Raw genomic sequence first — 19,925 nt, 5'->3', positions numbered from 1 at the left:
CTTGTCCAAATTAATTAAATTCCTAATTACTTACTTACTTATATATATATATATATATATGTATATATATAAATATATATATATATATATATATAATCATCGAGTGCCTAGAACAATTAGATTACATCGAGCTAGATATCTAAAAGCTAAAAAGATCAAAAAATTTGAATCGAAAATAACATTGAACCAATATATGCACCTGCAAATGATCAAAGAGCAATAGGTCTTGTCGAATGCCTTATTCAAATTATTAAATGACATCTATCATGCATAAAAGCACATTTAAATAAAAATATTAATCTTGAACATGCAATACATGCAATCATTCAACCACTACGATCAACTGAACCAAAAAACTTCTAACATCACACCATTTGATGCACACTTTAGCCGACAACGTAATACACCAATCTCGAACATCACAACCAAATCAAATAATAAAAATCTGTAACAGGTCCATCCGCGCCGCAAAATACCCCAATTTTGAGAAAGGAGGAACAAGCCGTAAAAGTTCTGATTCTGACACATCCTCGATATTTCTGATTCTGACACATCCTCGTTGCGAAGAGGTAAGAGACAACTAAAAAAGCAAAAAAAAGGCTTCTGATCAACAAACTCAATCTATCACCAAAAAAGCAAAAGAAGGCTTCTGATCAACAAACTAAGTCTGTCATTGAAAAATTGACCCACGCTATTCTACGTAAATTCCTCTCTCAGATATATTGTTCATTGGTGTAGCCTCCCCTAGAAACCCCAATGAAAGATGGACAGTGGAATCTAATCTCAATTTGCCAATGGAACGCGAAACAACATTACTTGAGGCAGAACGACAATCAGAAAATTCTGAATAAAATTTTTTGAAAAACTCTTCAAATGTTATATTTCACCTTATTATTTTAATATTTTATTAGTATATAACCGGTGATTAAGTACTAAAATTCGGATTTTATTTTTTTAAAACTTATCAATTTCTTCAACAGGCAGGGGGAAATTTCATGCGGACTGGGTATTTCTCAGTAGAATATCAATTACCGAATTTAGTTCTGAGTTTACTTTTCCTCATTTTTCAGGATCAGTTAATTTAGTTCATTTTATCAATTGTCATTTGATTGTCATTTCATGATTGTTCAGTTAGTAGACAGGAAACTGTCTGTTCATACTTATGAACAAATACTAATTTCCTCCTTCGTGCATGAATAAACTCATAATTTTGTTAACTTCCTCTTAATATAATTTTGTTTGATCTTTAATTTCACTAATCTCATTTGTGCTAAGATAACTCAGTTGCAATTCAATTTAGTCAACTGCTTTTTAAATGTAAGCGTTAGTACAGAATAGCCTTTCGCGTTGCGAATGCTTAATTCCTAATTTGGAATTTAAATTCATTATCTCAAGTTCGGCAATCGCACCGCAATTGCCCAAGTAAGCTGATAGACACACAATTGTGGCTCAATTGGATAGTATCACAGTCAATAGTCTTAACAATCCTACTTATTAACAGAAAAGACTAGCAGTTCTGGTTAATCCTTGTCCCCATTCTGTAGCTGACTTACAGAGAATGCCTGAAACATTTCGTAATCAGATAAGAAACAAATATTATGAAGCATCTGTCAAAAATTTCTCGTTTAATGCGTTCTGTCAAATCAAGGAAATCTTCGTTCTCAGTGTGACTATCAAGAAATCATTTATGCATTGCATACTTAACAAGATTTTAAACTATTTTTTTGTTTAAAAATTTATTCTCTCAATTCTATTAGTGATAAGTAACTGATCAAATTCCACAGCATTACTCAAAGTACCGTAAATGTTATATTATGAGCCTAGGTTAAGAGCCAATTTTTTTTGAAGAGGTTTTAAATAATATTCCAGAGAAAATATTAGGACATCGTGTGGCACAGCTCGTTCAAAATTTTCAATGATTCCAAAAATATCACAATTATGATTGTAATGCCGCAACAATTTAAGCAAGAACCAAATAAAATCTTTGGGAAATTTACTGTCTATAGTTTCTACTCTTATTTTACAAATTATACACGAAATTGTACTATTATTAAAAAAAAAACATTTTCAAAAGTACAATTTTTTTTCTCTTGACATTTTGTTGTTCAATTCATATGTGGTTAGCAATATTTAGCATTTATTTATTTTATGACAAGCGGTAACTCAAAAAGTCAAATAAGTTGACAATGTTTGAATTCTAGGAAACATATCTTGGTAATTTTACCATGAATTTTGAATGATGAGTTAATCTGGTATTATTGTTTAGTATCATGCACGATTAAAAACCTAATGTGAAAAAACCTCTTTTCTTTAAAGGTCAACTATCTTCTCTTTGACCACTTTGACTCAACTGGCATCACAATTACGCCTCTCGCAACCTTCATCTGTTCAAAATGGATCGTTCGTTTTTAATCTCATAACTGCGAAGCAGTTGCACAGATATGTTTGAAGGGTCTCTAAATACCCTTAATTAAACACCGATAGAGCGATCTCAAGTCATCATCTTTGACTATTTCAAAAAAAATCTGATTTTCAATCAATGTTTTCAATTAAGTTTCGTCAATTTGAACTCAAGTTAAATCTTTGACGCCTAAAATATATGCATCAAACAATGCGGAAAATATGAATGAAGAGGGTCGTATCGATTGGTTTTCAATAAAACATGCAAAATTTTCAGCTCATCATACTAGGTAACATTTTTTGTGTGCTTCCATAGCAGTCATTCAGGAATCACTCAACACCTCCCAACATTGTTTTAGTTATGACCGACGTCACTGGTAATGAAAAAATTATCTCGGATATAAAAAAAGGAACACTGTATTTCTCCTAATATCTGTAAATGTTTCAGTCATAGTAAAATTTACAGCGATAGGCAGGGTAGAATATTGACAATTACAACAGAGAAACTGATAATTTATAATAACTAAAATATCGACCGAATAGAGAAGTCACTTGTATTGGTGGGGGGACGACAGTAACATAAATTCAATACAAAACAGAAATAAATTTAATTGAACTTAAAATGTTTCCAAAATAAATGTAATTGAACCATGTTGGGTTTTCTTCGGATCCTTCTTGTATACATTAAGAAAAAACAGCTTATATTTCTTCTTTGCAAAAATTTATGACATTGGCAAATATTTTCTTGGGAAAAAATTGTGCCGCAGAATACCTCTTTTAATAGCAGTTTTTTTTCATGCAAATTGCATTTTGAAGTTGTCTGGGTAAAAATTTTTTGAGTTCGCTCGTGTACATAAAAACTTGCGGTTGGTAATTTCAAAGCTGAGCTTGAGAAGGCAGGCTTCTTTTTATTCATGATGCCATGACAGTAAGTGGCAGCCCTGTAACCAAAAAGCAGCGAAATAGGTAGTATACGAAGGTTCATTTTAAGATCTGAGGATGAGTCAAACTTTTGTCTGTGGAAACAAGCTTTGATGGCCCACTTCATCTGATTTTCTAGTGTTGTTATGAGATTTTCATTGATGGTTGCAAGTAATAAAGAAAAATATTTAACATGATTGCGAACAAAAGAGTTCAAAATAGTTTTTTTGTATCCAGTAGGAATTATGTTCCTTAGTGCATATATGCATTTAATGCCCTGGGCCATTTTTGACAAAAGAATTTTTACTTGTTTTTGATATTTGAGGTCTTTGTCGATATAGACACCGAGATATTTGATTTCCGCTTTCGAACTTATTAATTTGTCTCCAACTTTGAATGTCGTTTCGTCGTGAGGATTAGAGCTACCAAAAATAATAAACTCTGTTTTATCCGGATTGACCTTGAGGTGATGTAACTTAAAAAAACTGTATGCATTTTTCTACGGCCTTCTCAGGCTCGTCTATGCATTTGAGAACTTCATCATGAGAGCTTAACAGGACTGTGTTAACTGCGTATTATATTGTTTCACATGACCAAAAGTTGCTAAGATCGTTGACATATAGATTGAACAAGAGAGGACCTAAAACTGTTCCTTGCGGAACTCCTTGAGCCACTTCAATCCACACTGATTTAACATAATTGATTATGACTCTTGGTGTTCTGTTTGAAAAATAGCTGGTAATTACATTTTGAGCGGTTATCGAAAATCCAAGAATGGGAAGCTTTTGAATCTTGAGCTCGTGATTAATGGATTCAAAAGCTTTTGGAAGATCTAAAAATGATGCTGCAGTAATTTTTTTCTCGACTTTGTCGCATCGTAATGTTTTCAGTTAAGTAAACAAGTGCATCTGTTGTAGAAAATTTTTTTCTGAAACCAAACCGTGTTTTAGAAAGCAGGGCATTTCTATGAACATATTCATCAATTTGTTGTTTAACATGAGATTCAAAAGCTTTTACTAATGCTGGTGTTAACGAAATTGGTCGATAGTTTAGAGGATCATCACAGTCTCTTTTTTTAAAAAAATGGAGTGATGTCGGCTCTTTTGAGTTCAGCAGGGAAAGTTTCTGTTTTTATAAATTCAATCAATAGAAAACAAATAGGCTCGTCTAGTTCACTAGCTGCGTCTCGCAATGCCCATGAGGGAATTGCGAGAAGAATGCCCATGAGGGAAAAAGAAGTGTCATGATTGTTTTTGGAATCGCACTTATTTATAAATAGTTCCTATGACCGTAGTAGAGTAGTAGAGTTATGGAGTTTTGAATTTTTTTTGGAAATTGAGTTTTAGAGTTAGCAAGTTACCTCGCAATTCACAACTTGCAGAGATGTGAGAGCATAATTAGTGTTTAGTTTCGTGTATGTTTTTAACTCTCAATATATGTTCCGACCCATCTTGAGGGGGGTGAGGAAGAACTATATACTCAACGGGGTTTTTTGTTCAGACAATTTTGGCCGATCGTTATATTCATCATAGAGAGTTGTGAGTGTTACCATTGAAAAGTCCATACAGCGCAGAATATGGAAACACAAAAAATTTTTAAAGGTTCGTTTTCTAGACCGATTTACCGAGGTTTATTTTTTGTGAATATTGAGATTGATTTGAGTTACTTATATTGCCATTTTCCAAAAGTTTTATCGAAAATTCAGTCAATTTTGTTAAATTATGTTAAAATTTTTAACAATAGTGTTGTTTATTTGAAATTCAAAGACGAAAACATTTTTGTCTATTTCGATTTACTTTTTGTTTGGCTAAAATTTTGGGTAGTTATTTCATTATTCTGCTTTTTTCATCAAAAATTGCACGAAATAATATTCTTTGTTCCACTTTGATTAAATTTGCCGGAAGTACACACACAAAAACCTTAACATAATCTTTGTAAACTCCAAGGGCTGATCCTACTTCCACTTCCATTGAGAGCGCTCTGGAATTAACGTTCGGCCGTTTTTTGCTAACTTATCTCCATGATTATCAAAAAGGAAGTATTTTCTGATTTTTTTAATCACAGGCTATCTATGTCTATTAAATTTGAATTAATTAAGCGTTCTTATTGGATGATCAGCAACAAGAAGACTGATTCTGGTCCAATTTTGTACTGCTACAGTCCATAAATTTTCACAAGCTATCTATATCTATCACATTCGAATTACTTAAGTGTTCCTAATGGATGATCAGCAACAGCAAGACTGGTTCTGGTCCAATCTTGGACTGCTACAATCCAAAAATTATTCGGCTTGTAATCTGTCCTTCCTTTTTCATAAATAAAATCGATCTTTTAATGTTAGTTAAAGGACAGAACAATTCACTGGTGATCAGTACAATTGGCTTCCCAAACAGTTTGAAATAACAGTTTCTTGTTATCTACTCGAAAGCTTTAAGTCATTTTGACTTTTAAAATTATTCGATTTTTACATAAACTATGGCATTTAATCTTTGCCACTATTTTTCTCGTATTTTGGTCAACTAGTAGCTTAGTGTCTGCAGAGAACGAACTTTTTTTCTACTGAATTATAATATATCCTTTATTGTGTTTTCACGCGTTAATCTAAGATTTTCAGGCCCTGATACCACCAAATTTCACAAAATTATTTTTTGACATTTAGGCGTTTGCCCATTCTTCACGCCTTTTTCTCGTTTTTTCTCATTGTAACAATTTAGATAGTACACATAAAAGTTTTCTGTTGTCCGAGATAAGTAAAAACGGACAAAAAATTTTAAAGGTACAGATTATAGTTTTTACTGCTTCGACACCAATTTCACGAAAAAAAAATTAAGTTTTTTTTTACTTTTGTCTTTAACTGCCGTTTTCATTTTTTCTATTAGTCATATGAAGTTTCATGGAGAATCACAGGTCTCACTAAATTTTCATGGAGGATTAGATGAGCCTATATTCTGATTTCAGCAGATAGCTGATGGCTTTCACTACTTTGAAAACAATTATATGAAAAACACTTTTTAACTTTGCTTTTTTGTTCTTTTTGTGTGTTGTTTTTTGACTGAAGGCGCGAGTATACAAAACGTATAGTTTGTTAAGATTTCGTTTTGACAGTACCTGCTTTGACACGGTTTTTTAGAAAAAAAATGTAATATAATTTTTGCTTTTTGTCTATATTTGACGTTGTTTTTGTAATATAAGACATGTTCTTAATAATTGAAGATCTCGAACCAATACACATAACTACTTAATTATTTCAATTTTTAGCTAATTGCTTTCCTGACTTTGAAAATATTTTTTTCGATAAACACAAAATTACTTGTTGATTTTAACAGTTTTTCGCATTTTTGACAACTTTATACCTAGTCTTATTAAGGAGAGTTTGCCTAACACATTATAAGCGTTCATTGAAGAAGTAATAGATCATATTTTGAAGGACAAAAATGGCTTTACGGCTGCGACAGCGTTTTATCAGAAAATTTACTTGAATTTTTGTTTGTTGGCTCTATTTGTTGTTTTTTTTGTGACCGCAAAAAATTATAAATACAGGTCCTAATGCCCCACTATTAAAATCGTTGGTATTACAACGTTTGGATGATTTCGGATGATATGAAATGGTTCTCCTCAATTTGAACTTAATTGTTTTCAAAAATATAAACAAATTTGTAAAGTCTATTTTTTTTCTTTTTTGTCTAATTGTAACCAAGCCTTTTTCTTGGCTGCCCATATCTTTTCTATTAACATACAACTTGTTTCCTCAGTTTCAATTTTATCTGACGTTATCTTAATTTTATCTGACGTTATCTGACGTTATCTTAATCTGACGTTGTGATAATTTCTTTTTAAAAAAAGGTGGACATAAAATTTCGGATGTAAAAAATGATTATTGTTGTTGTTTTTTTTGCCTCGCTTTCTTAATAATGGCAGCTTTCGTCAATCTCAAGTGGCATTTTTTTTGCTCCACTGAAGTTTTTGGAGGGGACATGTTTTGTAAATACACATTTTTTTGTAAAAAAACTTAATTTCGGGGGTTTTTCTATCTGTTCTTATATGAATGAGCGGGTTCGGATCTTTATGTGCAAACGCACATTACCGAGCCTCCTTGTTCATATAATATTCGAAATATTTCACTCTGCTCATGCAGGATCATATTTGATTTTTCAGTAATTGTGCAGGATCACAAATGAGTTCTTAGTTTCCATATAAACATCAGATATGATTTGTTAGATTTCGAACAAGTAACTTATATTTTTTCTTAAAATTCAAATACAAACGTATACGAATATGCATAACGCCCGAATCAAATTGGTACGGTTATCTGCTAAGATATTGCAAGACTTCTGCAAGACTCTTGTATGATTTTGAATCATCTTGTAAGGGCTCTTGCATGATTCCTACCAGATAACCGGTAATCTCGCAAGATTCGAAGCAGATAACCGTTGTTCTTATATGTTTCATACCAGATAACCGTAAACTTTGTAAGACTCCTATAAAACTACTACAACAAAGAAAATCAGTCTATAGCTTGTATTTTGAAGTCACTTCTATGTGCCCTTGGTCTACCGCAAACACCGTTTACTATTTTAAAGTATAAAGAAGAGTTTTATTGGACTGGTAATCCATCCCTGATGTTTTCTGCTTCTCATTTGTTTGGTGCTGTTTTTGTGCTTACTGTTTTTAAAGAAATAGACAAATGATGAAAAACCAGGCGATGCCTTCTCAAGGAAGGCAAAATGTGACCACAGAGTTTGTAGATTGAGCGCCATAGAAATTATGAATGATAGCCATGCTAACAAACACCAATGTTTTTAGTTAGTTCAATATGTGCTTCAAAATTTTTCGCGGTGAAATTTTGCATCTGTTGTGTTTTCCAATGAAACAAGCTTTTTTGAGTTTTTTTACCAAAAAAGATAAGACGCTAATCTGGTAGGATTCTTGTACCTGCCTTAGCAAATAAACGTTATTTGCAAGACTCTTACAAGATCTTCGCAGATAAGTAACCGTTTTTCGCAAGAATCTCGCATGATATTAGCAGATAACCGTCCCAGTTTGTCTAGAGCCGCACCAGGCCTTCTCAGAGGCTTTATCTCGTGAACCTTGACAGATGTGCATTTTCTTTTTTTTCATTGAACGATTAAATATGATTTCTTTAAAGTAATGAAGCTGGCGAGAAAGTGAAATGAACTATAAAATTTTTGTCATTATATATAATCTTTTTATGACTGCCAAGAAACTCCAACGCGCGATATTAGATAATTTTTGGATATTTATGCTTTCTACTTTTATCTGAAGTCAACAACTGCTCAGGAAAGTTCTTAAAAACTTTTGAAGGCACAATTTTTCGTTTATATTACAAAAATATGCATATCTCTGCAGTCTATCTCAATCTATTCGATTGTGTTATCTTTTTTTTCTCTGCATATTTGGCATAGACGATAACGCAGCATTAGAATATTTAAATTCAACAGTCAAACGTCATATCAAATTTGACGACTATTTAATTAACTCTCGTGAATGCTCAAAAACATCTCTGAAGCAAATTAACAAGCATAACTAGAGACAGTCATAAAAGTATTTTTTTGTTCATGTCATCTGCTCGCAGTATTAAAAATTATCAGCAATGTTTGAGTGTAATTTAAAAAATGTAAATCTTAAACAGCATTTTGATTTTGAAGAACAAAAATGAAGAACAAGCAAACTTTGTTCGTTATAGTTTCTCTCGTTTTGATATTTTTCAGTTTCTTTTTCTCTTGTTTCGCACACTCAAAGAATGGTTATGAGAGTGGAGAAAATCACGGTGGAATTTGGCGGAGGTGTTCGGGCGGATTTTACATCAGTGGATGCTCTAGTCACGGTTAGTTGATAGCCGATCTTCGTCTCAGTGACCATGAGTATTCAGTACTCACGATTAGTTTTTTCCCGGATAGAGATGTTAGCGCCGTTTCCGCGCATTTTTTGCAACAAATGCGCTGAATGCGCTTAAAATTTGTAAGTAATCGCCGAAGGCACTGAAATGCTCTGAAAAGTTGGGATGCGCTGAAATTTTGAAATTTCAGCGTATCTTCAGCGCAACTCTTACATAATTTCAGCGCATTTTCAGCACATTTTTTTCATTACTTTTAGAATATTTCGCAGTGATTTCCCTGAATAAGATTACATTGAAGAGCTTCCGAATCTATTCATGAGAGTTTTGGTTTTAGCATGGTCCTTTCATGGGTGAAGAGAACGCATTACAAAGTTTGAGCCAAGGGCAATTAATTGGTCGAGCATGGTCTTTTCATGGGTTGGGCAGAATTTTTTTCATAAGTTTGGTTTCTTTTAACAGTTTTTTGCTTTTCTTCAGGATATTTTTTGCTTCTGAACCAGATCACACCTATTGTAAAAAAGTTCAAAAATTACCCTAAACTTAAGAATTTTTATAATTCTTATGATAGAGCTCAGCTGGACTTTATTCTCGCATTACCTGATTGAATGAACCTACAGTTTAATTGTAACGGCCATCTAACTCTTAGCCATGATGGAAACCTGAAAATGTTCTGTGTTGTTCCTTTCTAAAGTTATGAATTTTGAGGAACTATGAACATTTTTTGATAAGTATCTCTTCAGGATTGCAGCCGATCAAAAAAATCACACTCGCGGTCTAGGTTATAAGGGTATGTGAGCAAATAAAGTTTCACGATATTTTTCCGAGTCAGGTGAATATTTACCATTGACTCATCATTACGCAATAACTCGAACCCGTTTTCTTTTCTTGTTTTTTTGAGTAGTACAAAAGTAAAGCTGAACACTTTTGGCTCAAGAGAACGAAATTAAGCCTCAAAAATTTTAGTTATACAAGAGTCGAGCATGATATGTCGGATTGAGCAAATGCCAAGCTTGAACATTTTCAGTACAGCAAAAGTTGAGCTTGACGATTGGGATGGAGTAAAACTCGCTCTTCATTAATTTGTTTTACTATCCAGCTGTTCGCAAAACTTGAACTGAAGTCATTTTAAGATTATTTAAGTCGAGCACAATCTTTTTTTTAACATGGTTTTGATCTTTTCTAAAGTCAAGATCTAATCCTGGGTACTTCTCCGAAACAACAATTATGATGCCGTCATTGGCTCTTCTTTGTTTCGTGAGACCTCAACTCTTTCTTAAAACAACAAGAAAAATGCACTTGATTCTTGCAGCCTGAAAAATCGAAGGTTCTTTTTCAAAGACTTATGATATAGCTCAACCTAAAAATGGACATACTAGGAGGGCAAACTTACGATTGAGAAATTTGCTGTGTATATTTGTCAATTTTAGCCCTAACCCTTATAATTTTCCTTGTGGAAAATTTGGTGCATAATAAGAATGCTCTCTATTTTAGTCTCTTTGAATGTGGGTGTAAAATGTCAACAACAAAGCAGCCAGAAAAAAACCTTTAGAATCTTGTAATCTTGAAGAATGAATGAAAACGTGATTTGAAAAAAGCCCTTACTCGAATTAAACAGCTAAAACTTGAATAGCGTATTTCTTCATGCCTCGAGTGGCATAACCTAAAAAATGTTGTGCATATTATTAAACATCCATTGTTTAAAGAAATCTCAAATCATGATGCTTGAATGCTTTGAAATGGTTTCTTCGAACAAATTCTTTATTTTCTATTGGATTCAAACTGGTGTTTTTTCTAGAGGTTTCAAACAATTGATCTGTGAACTCTGTTTCACCACATTTGTTTCAATTTGAAGGGTCAAAACTGTTTCGAATTTGAATTTTTTCACTTTATTCCATTTGAAAAATTAAAATTAATTCAAAAAAAATTATTAATGCAATCTTAAGAAACTTTGAGTTTTTGTCTTTGGTTTTTAGTTCATAGGAACAAAAGACCATCTGATTTCGTCAAGAGGAATTTATTTTTCTGATGAAATACGTAGCCTTCAATTTTAAAATCTACAGATAAGAGTAAATTCTTTTCAATGAGCAAAATTGAAACAAAGATATCAGTGTACACGTTATCAAACTGAATTAATTTTTTTGTAAAGGAAATCTGTTGAGAGAGCTTGAAAGAGTTAGTGAAGGACATTTTTTGAAAGAGCTAGAACTTTGTAATAATAGAATTCTAAAACAAAAATCGGAACAGAAGTTTTGACGAAAGTGGGAAAATCATGTAGTTACTTTTTATGGCAACTTATTTAAAAGACTACTCTGCTTTTTTTCCTGGCAGTTTTGTCCTTGTTTATCACTCCAGCAAAATTGAGGAAGCATTCTGAGTAACTTAAATGAAGTATTCTTTTTGTCGTAGAGACATATTACATTTGAAATCTTTTCACTTGTTGTTTGTCATTCAAGTTTTCTGTGTTTCATTTCTAGCTGGTTCAATGAAGAAATTTTTTACAGTTTTCATCAGTTAACACTCACAAGCACTGGGTTTCTACTATGGTTACAAACTTCACAATTTTAAAATTCTCACGACTAAGAACTATTGAAATATTTTTGCCTTTTAAAGTTTTTTTGTCTAGAACTCATCCCCAGAACGATGCACAAATTCGTTGCATGATATTTACATGTTTTTGATGAGTCAATCAGTAATGGATCTTTTATATTTTTTGAATTTTGGTTTTACAACTTGGGACTCTTTTTAAAAATGATATATTTAAACTTTCATGCGATGAAAATTTTATGACTAAAACTTTCATAGATGGCATAAACTAACATCCAGATCTCCAGGAAATAGCGCCAAGTCTTTTTCTTTGGTCACAACTGCAAGCTTATAATCAGCAGTGCTGCTGCAATAACAGGCTGCAATAAGAAGTAATTATACGCTTTTCCAACATTCGATAGAACTGCTGATAAGATTTGGAATCAAACGCTCTACAATCAGACCGTTCAGTTTCCAAAATATCAACGGCCCATACATCGCAGAACTATGATTTGGAAAAACGTTTCAATTGAAATACTGTTCAGAGCCAGTTCAGATTCCCAAAACTTAACAGGAATGTTTTTGTTCTATTTTGGGAAATAGAAGAGGAGTTACAGTTATCTGAACTTTTTAAAACAGTTCTTGTCATTATAACAGCGTGTCGAGAAACATACTCATAGTGAAACCGTAAATAGTCTTTTTTCCTTAAAATTGAAGAAGGAAAGGAAAAACGCAAAATATATTTTTGTAAATTTCTTTCATACATATTTTTAGACTAATTTGAGATGGACTAAAACGAAATGAACTGGTATGGCACGACAATAATAGGTTTCAAGTTGCCAAATAGTTCTGAAATAGCGTTTACAGATGAATAAATTCAACGCCTCACTGTGCATTCATCAAGATTATCGCATTAAAAAATGTTAAAATATTGCTTCCTTGTATACACTTACTATCCACATTCCGACGAGAATAAATTGGCCGGGATTTTAATTTTGCATCACAGTGTCCATAATGAAAAAGCTTCAGGACGAGGACAAATGGACAAATAAATACTGCAAATGTCTCAATGGTGGGTTTGCCTCCTGGCCTATCATTTAATTTTTCAGTATGAGCTAATTCATAAGTCTTCGAAAAAGAGCCTTCATTTTTTCTGAGACTGCAGAATGAAGTTTTTTTCTTGTTGTTTTGAAAAACAATTGAGGTCTCACGAAACAAAGAAAATCCATTGAGTATCTCCCGTTTACTGTTACGGAAGTGTATAGGAAAAAAAACCCCACGGAGAAAAGAACCACTTAGATTTAGATAGGGGATAAACCCCCACGGAATAAATCCCGCATGGAAATAAAACCCATTTTAATGTTGAATTTTGGTTGCCGGATCTTGGTCGCAGTGAGTTTCATTGCTGTACCATTGACTTTTAATTGAAACCATTACTCTACCAGACAAATAGCAGTACAAAAATTTTTGCCAGTCGGCCCAGACTCCTTTAAGAAACATCCCAGTCTGTCCCTCTTATTCGCAGCCTCATTTAATTTTCGGCCAACACTGCGCAAAATGTTTTATATTTCTCTCATCATTGGACTGTACATAAAAAAATAGCAAATTATGAAAACTTTGAATGACTCGATCACATGCATGAGTCTTTTAAAGTGCCGATAACCTCAAAAGCTATTCGGTGGCGGAGGTCGGTGGCGGAGGTCCATGGCGGAGGACGGTGGCGGAGATCGGTGGCGGAGGTCGGTGGCGGAGGTTGGTGATGGAGGTCGGTGGCGGAGGTCGGTGGCGGAGGTAGGTGACGGAGTTCGGTGGAGGTTGGTGGAGGTCGGTGGCGGAGGTCGGTGGTGAAGGTCGGTGGAGGTCGGTCGCGGAGGTTGGTGTAGGTACGTGGGGAAGATCGCTGGAGGTCAGTGGAGGTCGATGGCGGAGGTCGGTGGAGGTTGGTGGAGGTCGGTGGCGGAGGTCGGTGGTGAAGGTCGGTGGAGGTCGGTCGCAGAGGTTGGTGTAGGTACGTGGGGGAGATCGCTGGAGGTTAGTGGAGGTCGATGGCGGAGGTCAGTGGCGGAGTTCGGCGGAGGTTGGAGGCGGAGGTCGGTGAAGGTAGAAGGAGGAAGAAGAACGATGTGCGTTTCAGAGATAGCTGATGTGTAGCAGTAGAAGTAGTAGTAGTGCAAGCTTCGGGCTTCACCCGTGGGTTGGCAATCCCAGTGTTTATCAGTCTATTTCAGTTTATCTTTTTCCAGTGTCTGAATGGTAAACTCAATGGTCTTTATATGTTGTATATGTTGTATATTTCAAATTTGATTGTTGTTTTGCTTTATCCCGTTGTTGTGATTGAATTGTTGAGTCGTTGATCGAGATATTGTTTACTGAGATAAATTGAATTGAATTTTTTTTAATTTTTACACTTTTAAGTTTCAGGTACCGCTTCTGGCCATTGTTGCCTCTAATCTTAGAGACAGCAAATTTTATCTCGAGCAAGGTCGGTTTTTTCAATAAAATGTAAGTACATTTTTCAAAACTTTTTTGGCAAAGATGTTTTACACAAAAAAATTGTTTTTTTAGTCCAGAATACGATGAAAAAGAAGAACGCCGGTGTAGTGATTTGATTAAATTAGTAAAGAAAGCGTCAACTTTTGACTTTGTTTTGGTAAAAGTAGGAGACAAAGACGCAAATTCTCAGTCAAGACAATACAGTTGCGGGAAACTTATAGAATTTTAGCAAGCAACTTGGCCAGTAGACGTGAGATTTGCCGGTCATATGAGAGGAAAAGATCTAAATCCGAATCTAGTGTCTCTAAATGATCTGTACTATAGAAATCATTTGGGTTCATATATAAAAAGTGCGAAACTCATCGGACGAGAAGAATTTAGCAATACTTTTATTTTTCTTTTTGATGTTTACGGTGAGGAATAGAGTCCTTTGGCGGCATTTGTGCTCTCAGTTGTTGAAAAGTTCATTATTGGTCTTTAACTGCAACTGCGTGTCTTCTTTTTGGCGGTTGAATTCAACTTTTCCTCTCTTTCTTTTTCTTTTTGACTTGTTAACCTTTTAAAATGTGAAAATTTTATGTTTTTAGTATTCCTGAGTTGTTTGTTTTAGAATGTCTTCTGCTTTCGTTTTTTCTGAGAATTTGAAGTATTCCTGGTTCATTCATATCCACCTGAACTTGTTGCCGTTGCCGCCAGTATTTTCCCTTATGGACACGGATGATATCCCACCAGTTCGAGAGTCTGCGATAACTTTGACAGGAGGTCGAGGTCATCATCCATCACCATTTATATCAGTCAGCGGGAACAATCTCCAGATTCTGGCCTCCGGGTTCAACCTCTAGTTTCTGACCTCCGAATTCGACCTTCAACTCCCGATATTCAGAAAGATGCTGATGTTACACTAAAAAGTTACGAGAATCACAATTTGCTTCACCCCCTGAATGAGCTTCAAACTCAATTTCAAACGCAAAATATTACAACTGAATGATTCAATTCATTTTTTTCCGCTAAGTTTATTACAAAATGTTTTGTTGATATTATTTCTATTCATGAGAGGATGAATTCATATTTCACCAAAAGTTCAATTTCTTTATTAGAGAGATTATTACAGAGAAAGAGAGAGAGAGAGAGAGAGAGAGAGAGAGAGAGAGAGGTAAATAGCCCCCTTATCAAAATAAACGCGGGTAATTATCTCCCGCGAATAAAGCTTCTGAAGATAACGCAAACATTCTATAATTAACACTTCACCTTTGAAAGGCAGCGCGCAATTAATCATGCGCAGATGAATACCAGTGCTTAAATTGTTTTATGCGCATGGAATGACGCATAAAATAAAATAAAATCAGACTATAATTTATAAAGTGGGACATGAACAGTCTAATGGGAAGGGGGAAAACAGAATGATTTTTGTCGTGATTCAGCGCTGACTTACTCTGCCACCAACCTCCGGGTGGATATAATTTGCTCGGTTGTGATAATTTTATATCAAGTCCCACGGGGCGCTGAGACATAGCCATGTCCCGCGAGGTATGGCCATAGTCGTTAATTATGCAGCTCTTCTATAGTCATATTGGGGGGGGGGCTATTTCCTGTCTAAACTTAAGTATTTTTTCGCGGGTTTTCTTCCGTTGCCAGTTGCTTAGAAATACCCAGGTCTGGACCTCGACTTACGAAAAGATCATGCTCGACCAAAAAGTGGTATAAAAGGACTTTAGTCGAACCAAATATGCTATGATATAATTTTAGCTCAACTCTAGCAAACAGCTGGAGTTCATATCGACCCAAAATCTCTTGCTAGATTTTTGCTCGACTAAAATTTTGAAAGCTTGATTTTTCATCTCACGGATGACGTAGTGTGCGCTTGAGTACGGTTTGATTAGAGCTAGGTAATTTTTGATCTGGACAAAGACTTTTCTGAGTTTCTGTTTCAGATTCGGCCAAGTTGCGCAGTGCTCGGGCCTTCATTGTGTTAGATCACGTGATCTGTCTTGCACTTACGATCACACTGGCCTCTCTCCTGTGCAAAAACACTCACTTCGCACCAGTTCTCTCGGCAATACTCTCCTTCGCACATTGTGAGTCAAAACTGGAATCCAATTTAGTTCCCTTACCACAACACTTTTACAGCAACCCCCATCACCGCCCCTTGTAAAAGGTAGCATAAGGACTGGAGGGTATGAATTATAGAATCCCCCGCCCCCACCCCACCCGTACCATAGTCTCCTATAGTCACAGAGCCCGTGCCACTACATAGCATGACTGCGATCAAAAACAGGTGTATAGACTTAAAAAATAAACTTTCATTTGCAACGGTAGTTAAAAATTATTAAATCTTATGGGGCGTACTTACCGCAGTGCAATCTTACTAAGTGAGAAGATTGCAGTATCTGATTGCATATACTCTAGCTTAAAGTTTTATTACTAAAAATACAGAATCTTGCTTGATCACTTAGTATGAAAGTAATATGACAAGTACAAGATAACTATTCGGGAATGTCTGTGAAAGTCTCGAAAAAGGGAGATACAGTCCAGGTATTTAAGTCCAGATACATGAAAGTCGAGACAAGATCTCTTCATTATTGTTCTTCTTTGTTTTTTTGGTAGCTGTCCTTTTCATACCAATTTTTGGTCGCGACAATGGTTTATCCATATTTCAAGGCCTAGGGTAGTTGCCTAATCTCTCATTCCATTTCAGTTTTATTTCTCCTGATTGGCTGCTCAATAATGACGTCAGCGTTTTCGTCACGCGAAACTGACGTCAGCTGGGGAACTGGAGTTGCATGGCTTTCATGGATTCTATCAATTCCAATAATTGTACTCACTGGAGTTATGGCTGTTTGTGCTGTTAGAAATCAAAAAGAGGAGAAAAAACAGAAACAAGCCAAAGCCGCTTCCGGAAAAGGAAGAGCTGCGATTGCTTCCGCAAAATCCAGGCCTCGTAACCAAGATCCGGCACGTCCAAAACATCCCAATGGTTCGATTGGTGCAAATGACCTCCCACAAATTTCAGAATTTGAAATCTCGGAGATTGTTCCAGAAGATTCTAGAACCATAAATGAATTAACAGTAATTGAGACGGTACCAGAAGATTCGAACGTGTACGTACCTGAAATTTCTATACAGCGTGGAACAGATGGGAAAATTGAAAATGAGCAAAAGAAGATTCCCGAAAAGCACGTTTATTCACAACTGATGAACAAAAACTCAAATAAAGAAAAATTAAATGAGAACAATGAAAATGATACTGAGAAAAGGAGCCCTTCAAGAAAAGATGACGACACAAGTGAAGAGGAAACTGTGAACGAAATTGAAGACAAGACGGAACTTGCAAATAACTCTGCATTGACTGAAGAGCAACCATGTCATTCAGGATCGTCTTCTCAGGAGAACAAAACAACAGACATAGATTTAGAGAAAAATGAATCGGATCAGGATTAAGATTCTTATAAATGGGAATATTTGTTTGTAGGACAGATTTCTTCCTCAAAGACATGTTTTATTTTACTCATTCGAAATAAATTTAAGCTATAAGGCACTTTCAGTTTTTAAAAGGCAGTTAGTATAGTTCCTCAAATCTAAGTCACATTGGCCACTATACTCAAAAACTTCAAACGTTCGGCAACTTTTCCTGCTACACATTGCTGAACCCACGTATGAGTTTAATATTATGAAAGGATCTGAATTTTGTCGCAACTTTTGATATAATAACATCGAGACTTTTTCAACAATATTTTGGCTTGCACTTAAAACCACTGTGTCTCATAACTAGATAAAGACGCTGCTCCTACCCGGGTCGAGGTTTTAGGGTACTTTTTTGTAAGAAATGCGGTGAATGCGGTGAATTTTTGTAAGAAATGCGGTGATTGCGGTGAATGCGGTGAAAATAAATAATTCACCACATTTCACCGCATTTCTTACATAAATTCACCGCAAAATTCACCGCATTTCTTACAAAAAATCACCGCATCAACGTTTGTGGCAAAATAATGTAAGAAATGCGGTGAAAGCGGTGAATGCGGTGAAAAAAATAATTCACCACATTTCACCGCATTTCTTACAAAAATTCACCGCGAAATTCACCGCATTTCTTACAAAAATTCACCTCATATGATTTCCAAAGTTTACTCAAATTCACAAGAAATTTCAAAGATGTAAGTGAAAGTTGGCGCAGTGGACTAAGCAGTTGAAGGCAAGCAGGAGGTCAGAGGTTCGAACCCGTGTGGGGACGATTCTTTTTTGTAATAATACTGAGAACGCGGTGAAAATAAATAATTCACCGCAATTCACCGCATTCACCGCAAAAAGATGTAAGAAATACGCGGTGAAAATTATTTTTTTTCACCGCATTTCACCGCATTTCTTACGAAAATTCACCGCCAAACCTCGACCCGGGTACGCATGATAAGACTCAATCCAGGTCAAAACAACCAGACAATACAGCTGTGTCTAGACAACAATTAACATATTATTATCGGACTTTAATTCCATCATCGTCTGGTCTTCATTACCGCCTAGCTCTATCCACTTCTCTATGGTTTTGACCTTGTTCAAAATAAGATAGCAAATTTTAAAACAAAAAAATCAACAGCAATAAACTGATGTAATAATCTTGAAAAAGCATTTGTATAAGTTCCCAAAAAAGCGTGGGTTTTTTCCTTTTAACCTAAGATTTGTGCGTTACAAATTATTTCAAAAAGGTTTCTCTGCTTTATTTGTCACAGTACTTTTGTGGGAGCATAGAGATAAGGCAAAAATTCAGCAGCTATTTAAAGTTAGAATTCTTGTATCATTGCAAACTTCAAAAACGTTGTTTGATGATAGATAGCCTTCAAGTTGTCGAAACAAAACGTTTTCTTGTAAATCAGTTAGCGTTGTTAAAACGCACCCATGTCTAGATCTCGACTTAAGAAAAGACTTTAAAAGTCTAGTAGGGGGGCCAATATTGACAATAATTACACGGACCAGCTACTAATAAAAGTTCACCTAAAGTCTTTTCTTGGATCCATCTAGAGTCTTTTCATGGCAAATTAGAGTCGATCAAGATCTTTTGATGGGTTCATCATTAGTCTGTTCAAAAGTCTACGTTTTCGCCAATTCAGAATTTTTAATTATTTTGCTTCTGTTCAGCAAGAAACAGCACTAGGGCAAGACTGAAAATCTTTGCACTAGAGAAGTCCAACTTACAAAACAGTTAAATTGGACTGCTCTAATGAAAAGTTGTTCAGTTTTGCTCCAGTGCTGTATCTTGCTGAACAGAAGCAAAAAAATAAAAATTCTGAATTGGCAAAAAGTAGAATTATGAAAAGACTAATGATGGACCCATGAAAAGACTTTTCTCGACTGTAACTGGTTATGAAAAGAATTTAGCAGGAGCAAGAAAAAACATTTTGATTTTAGCTAAAGTCTTTTTTGCAAACACTGGAACGAGCTTAAGTCCAGCCCGAACTTTGGGTTGAGCTTAAGCCTTTTGTTAAATTTTGATCGAGCTAAAGTGTTTTGAGAAATTTGGGGTTCAGTTAAAGTCTTTTCAGAGAAATGTGAGTCGGGCTAACGTCATTTCATAGCTGAAAGAGTCAGGTATCATCTTTTCATAATATATTTTGGTCGAGCATTGTCTTTTCATAAGTCTGTACCTAGGCTTGGGCAACATTGGATCTTTATTTTTGCGGTTTTATTCGACAAAAGATATTCTTTAAATATTTTCTTTTTTTGGATCACCCAGCTCAGTGGG

The 19,925-nt window shown here is 35.0% G+C and overlaps 1 protein-coding gene across 1 annotated transcript; it reads left to right on the top strand.

Annotated features, from left to right (window-relative positions):
- Positions 1 to 8,936: 8,936 nt before the first annotated feature.
- On the top strand, positions 8,937 to 17,729 carry LOC142344122 (uncharacterized). Its single transcript, XM_075395626.1, has 3 exons — positions 8,937 to 9,166; positions 16,126 to 16,269; positions 16,890 to 17,729. Exons 1-3 carry the CDS (start codon positions 8,995 to 8,997, stop codon positions 17,630 to 17,632), a joined length of 1,059 nt encoding a protein of 352 aa, XP_075251741.1. The 5' UTR covers positions 8,937 to 8,994; the 3' UTR covers positions 17,633 to 17,729.
- The last annotated feature ends 2,196 nt before the right edge of the window (positions 17,730 to 19,925 follow it).

The sequence above is a fragment of the Convolutriloba macropyga genome, chromosome 8 (genome assembly GCF_964194025.1).
Source record: "Convolutriloba macropyga chromosome 8, txConMacr16.3, whole genome shotgun sequence".
NCBI classification, from domain to species: Eukaryota; Metazoa; Xenacoelomorpha; order Acoela; family Convolutidae; genus Convolutriloba; species Convolutriloba macropyga.
This window is presented reverse-complemented; position numbering and strand designations above follow the sequence as displayed.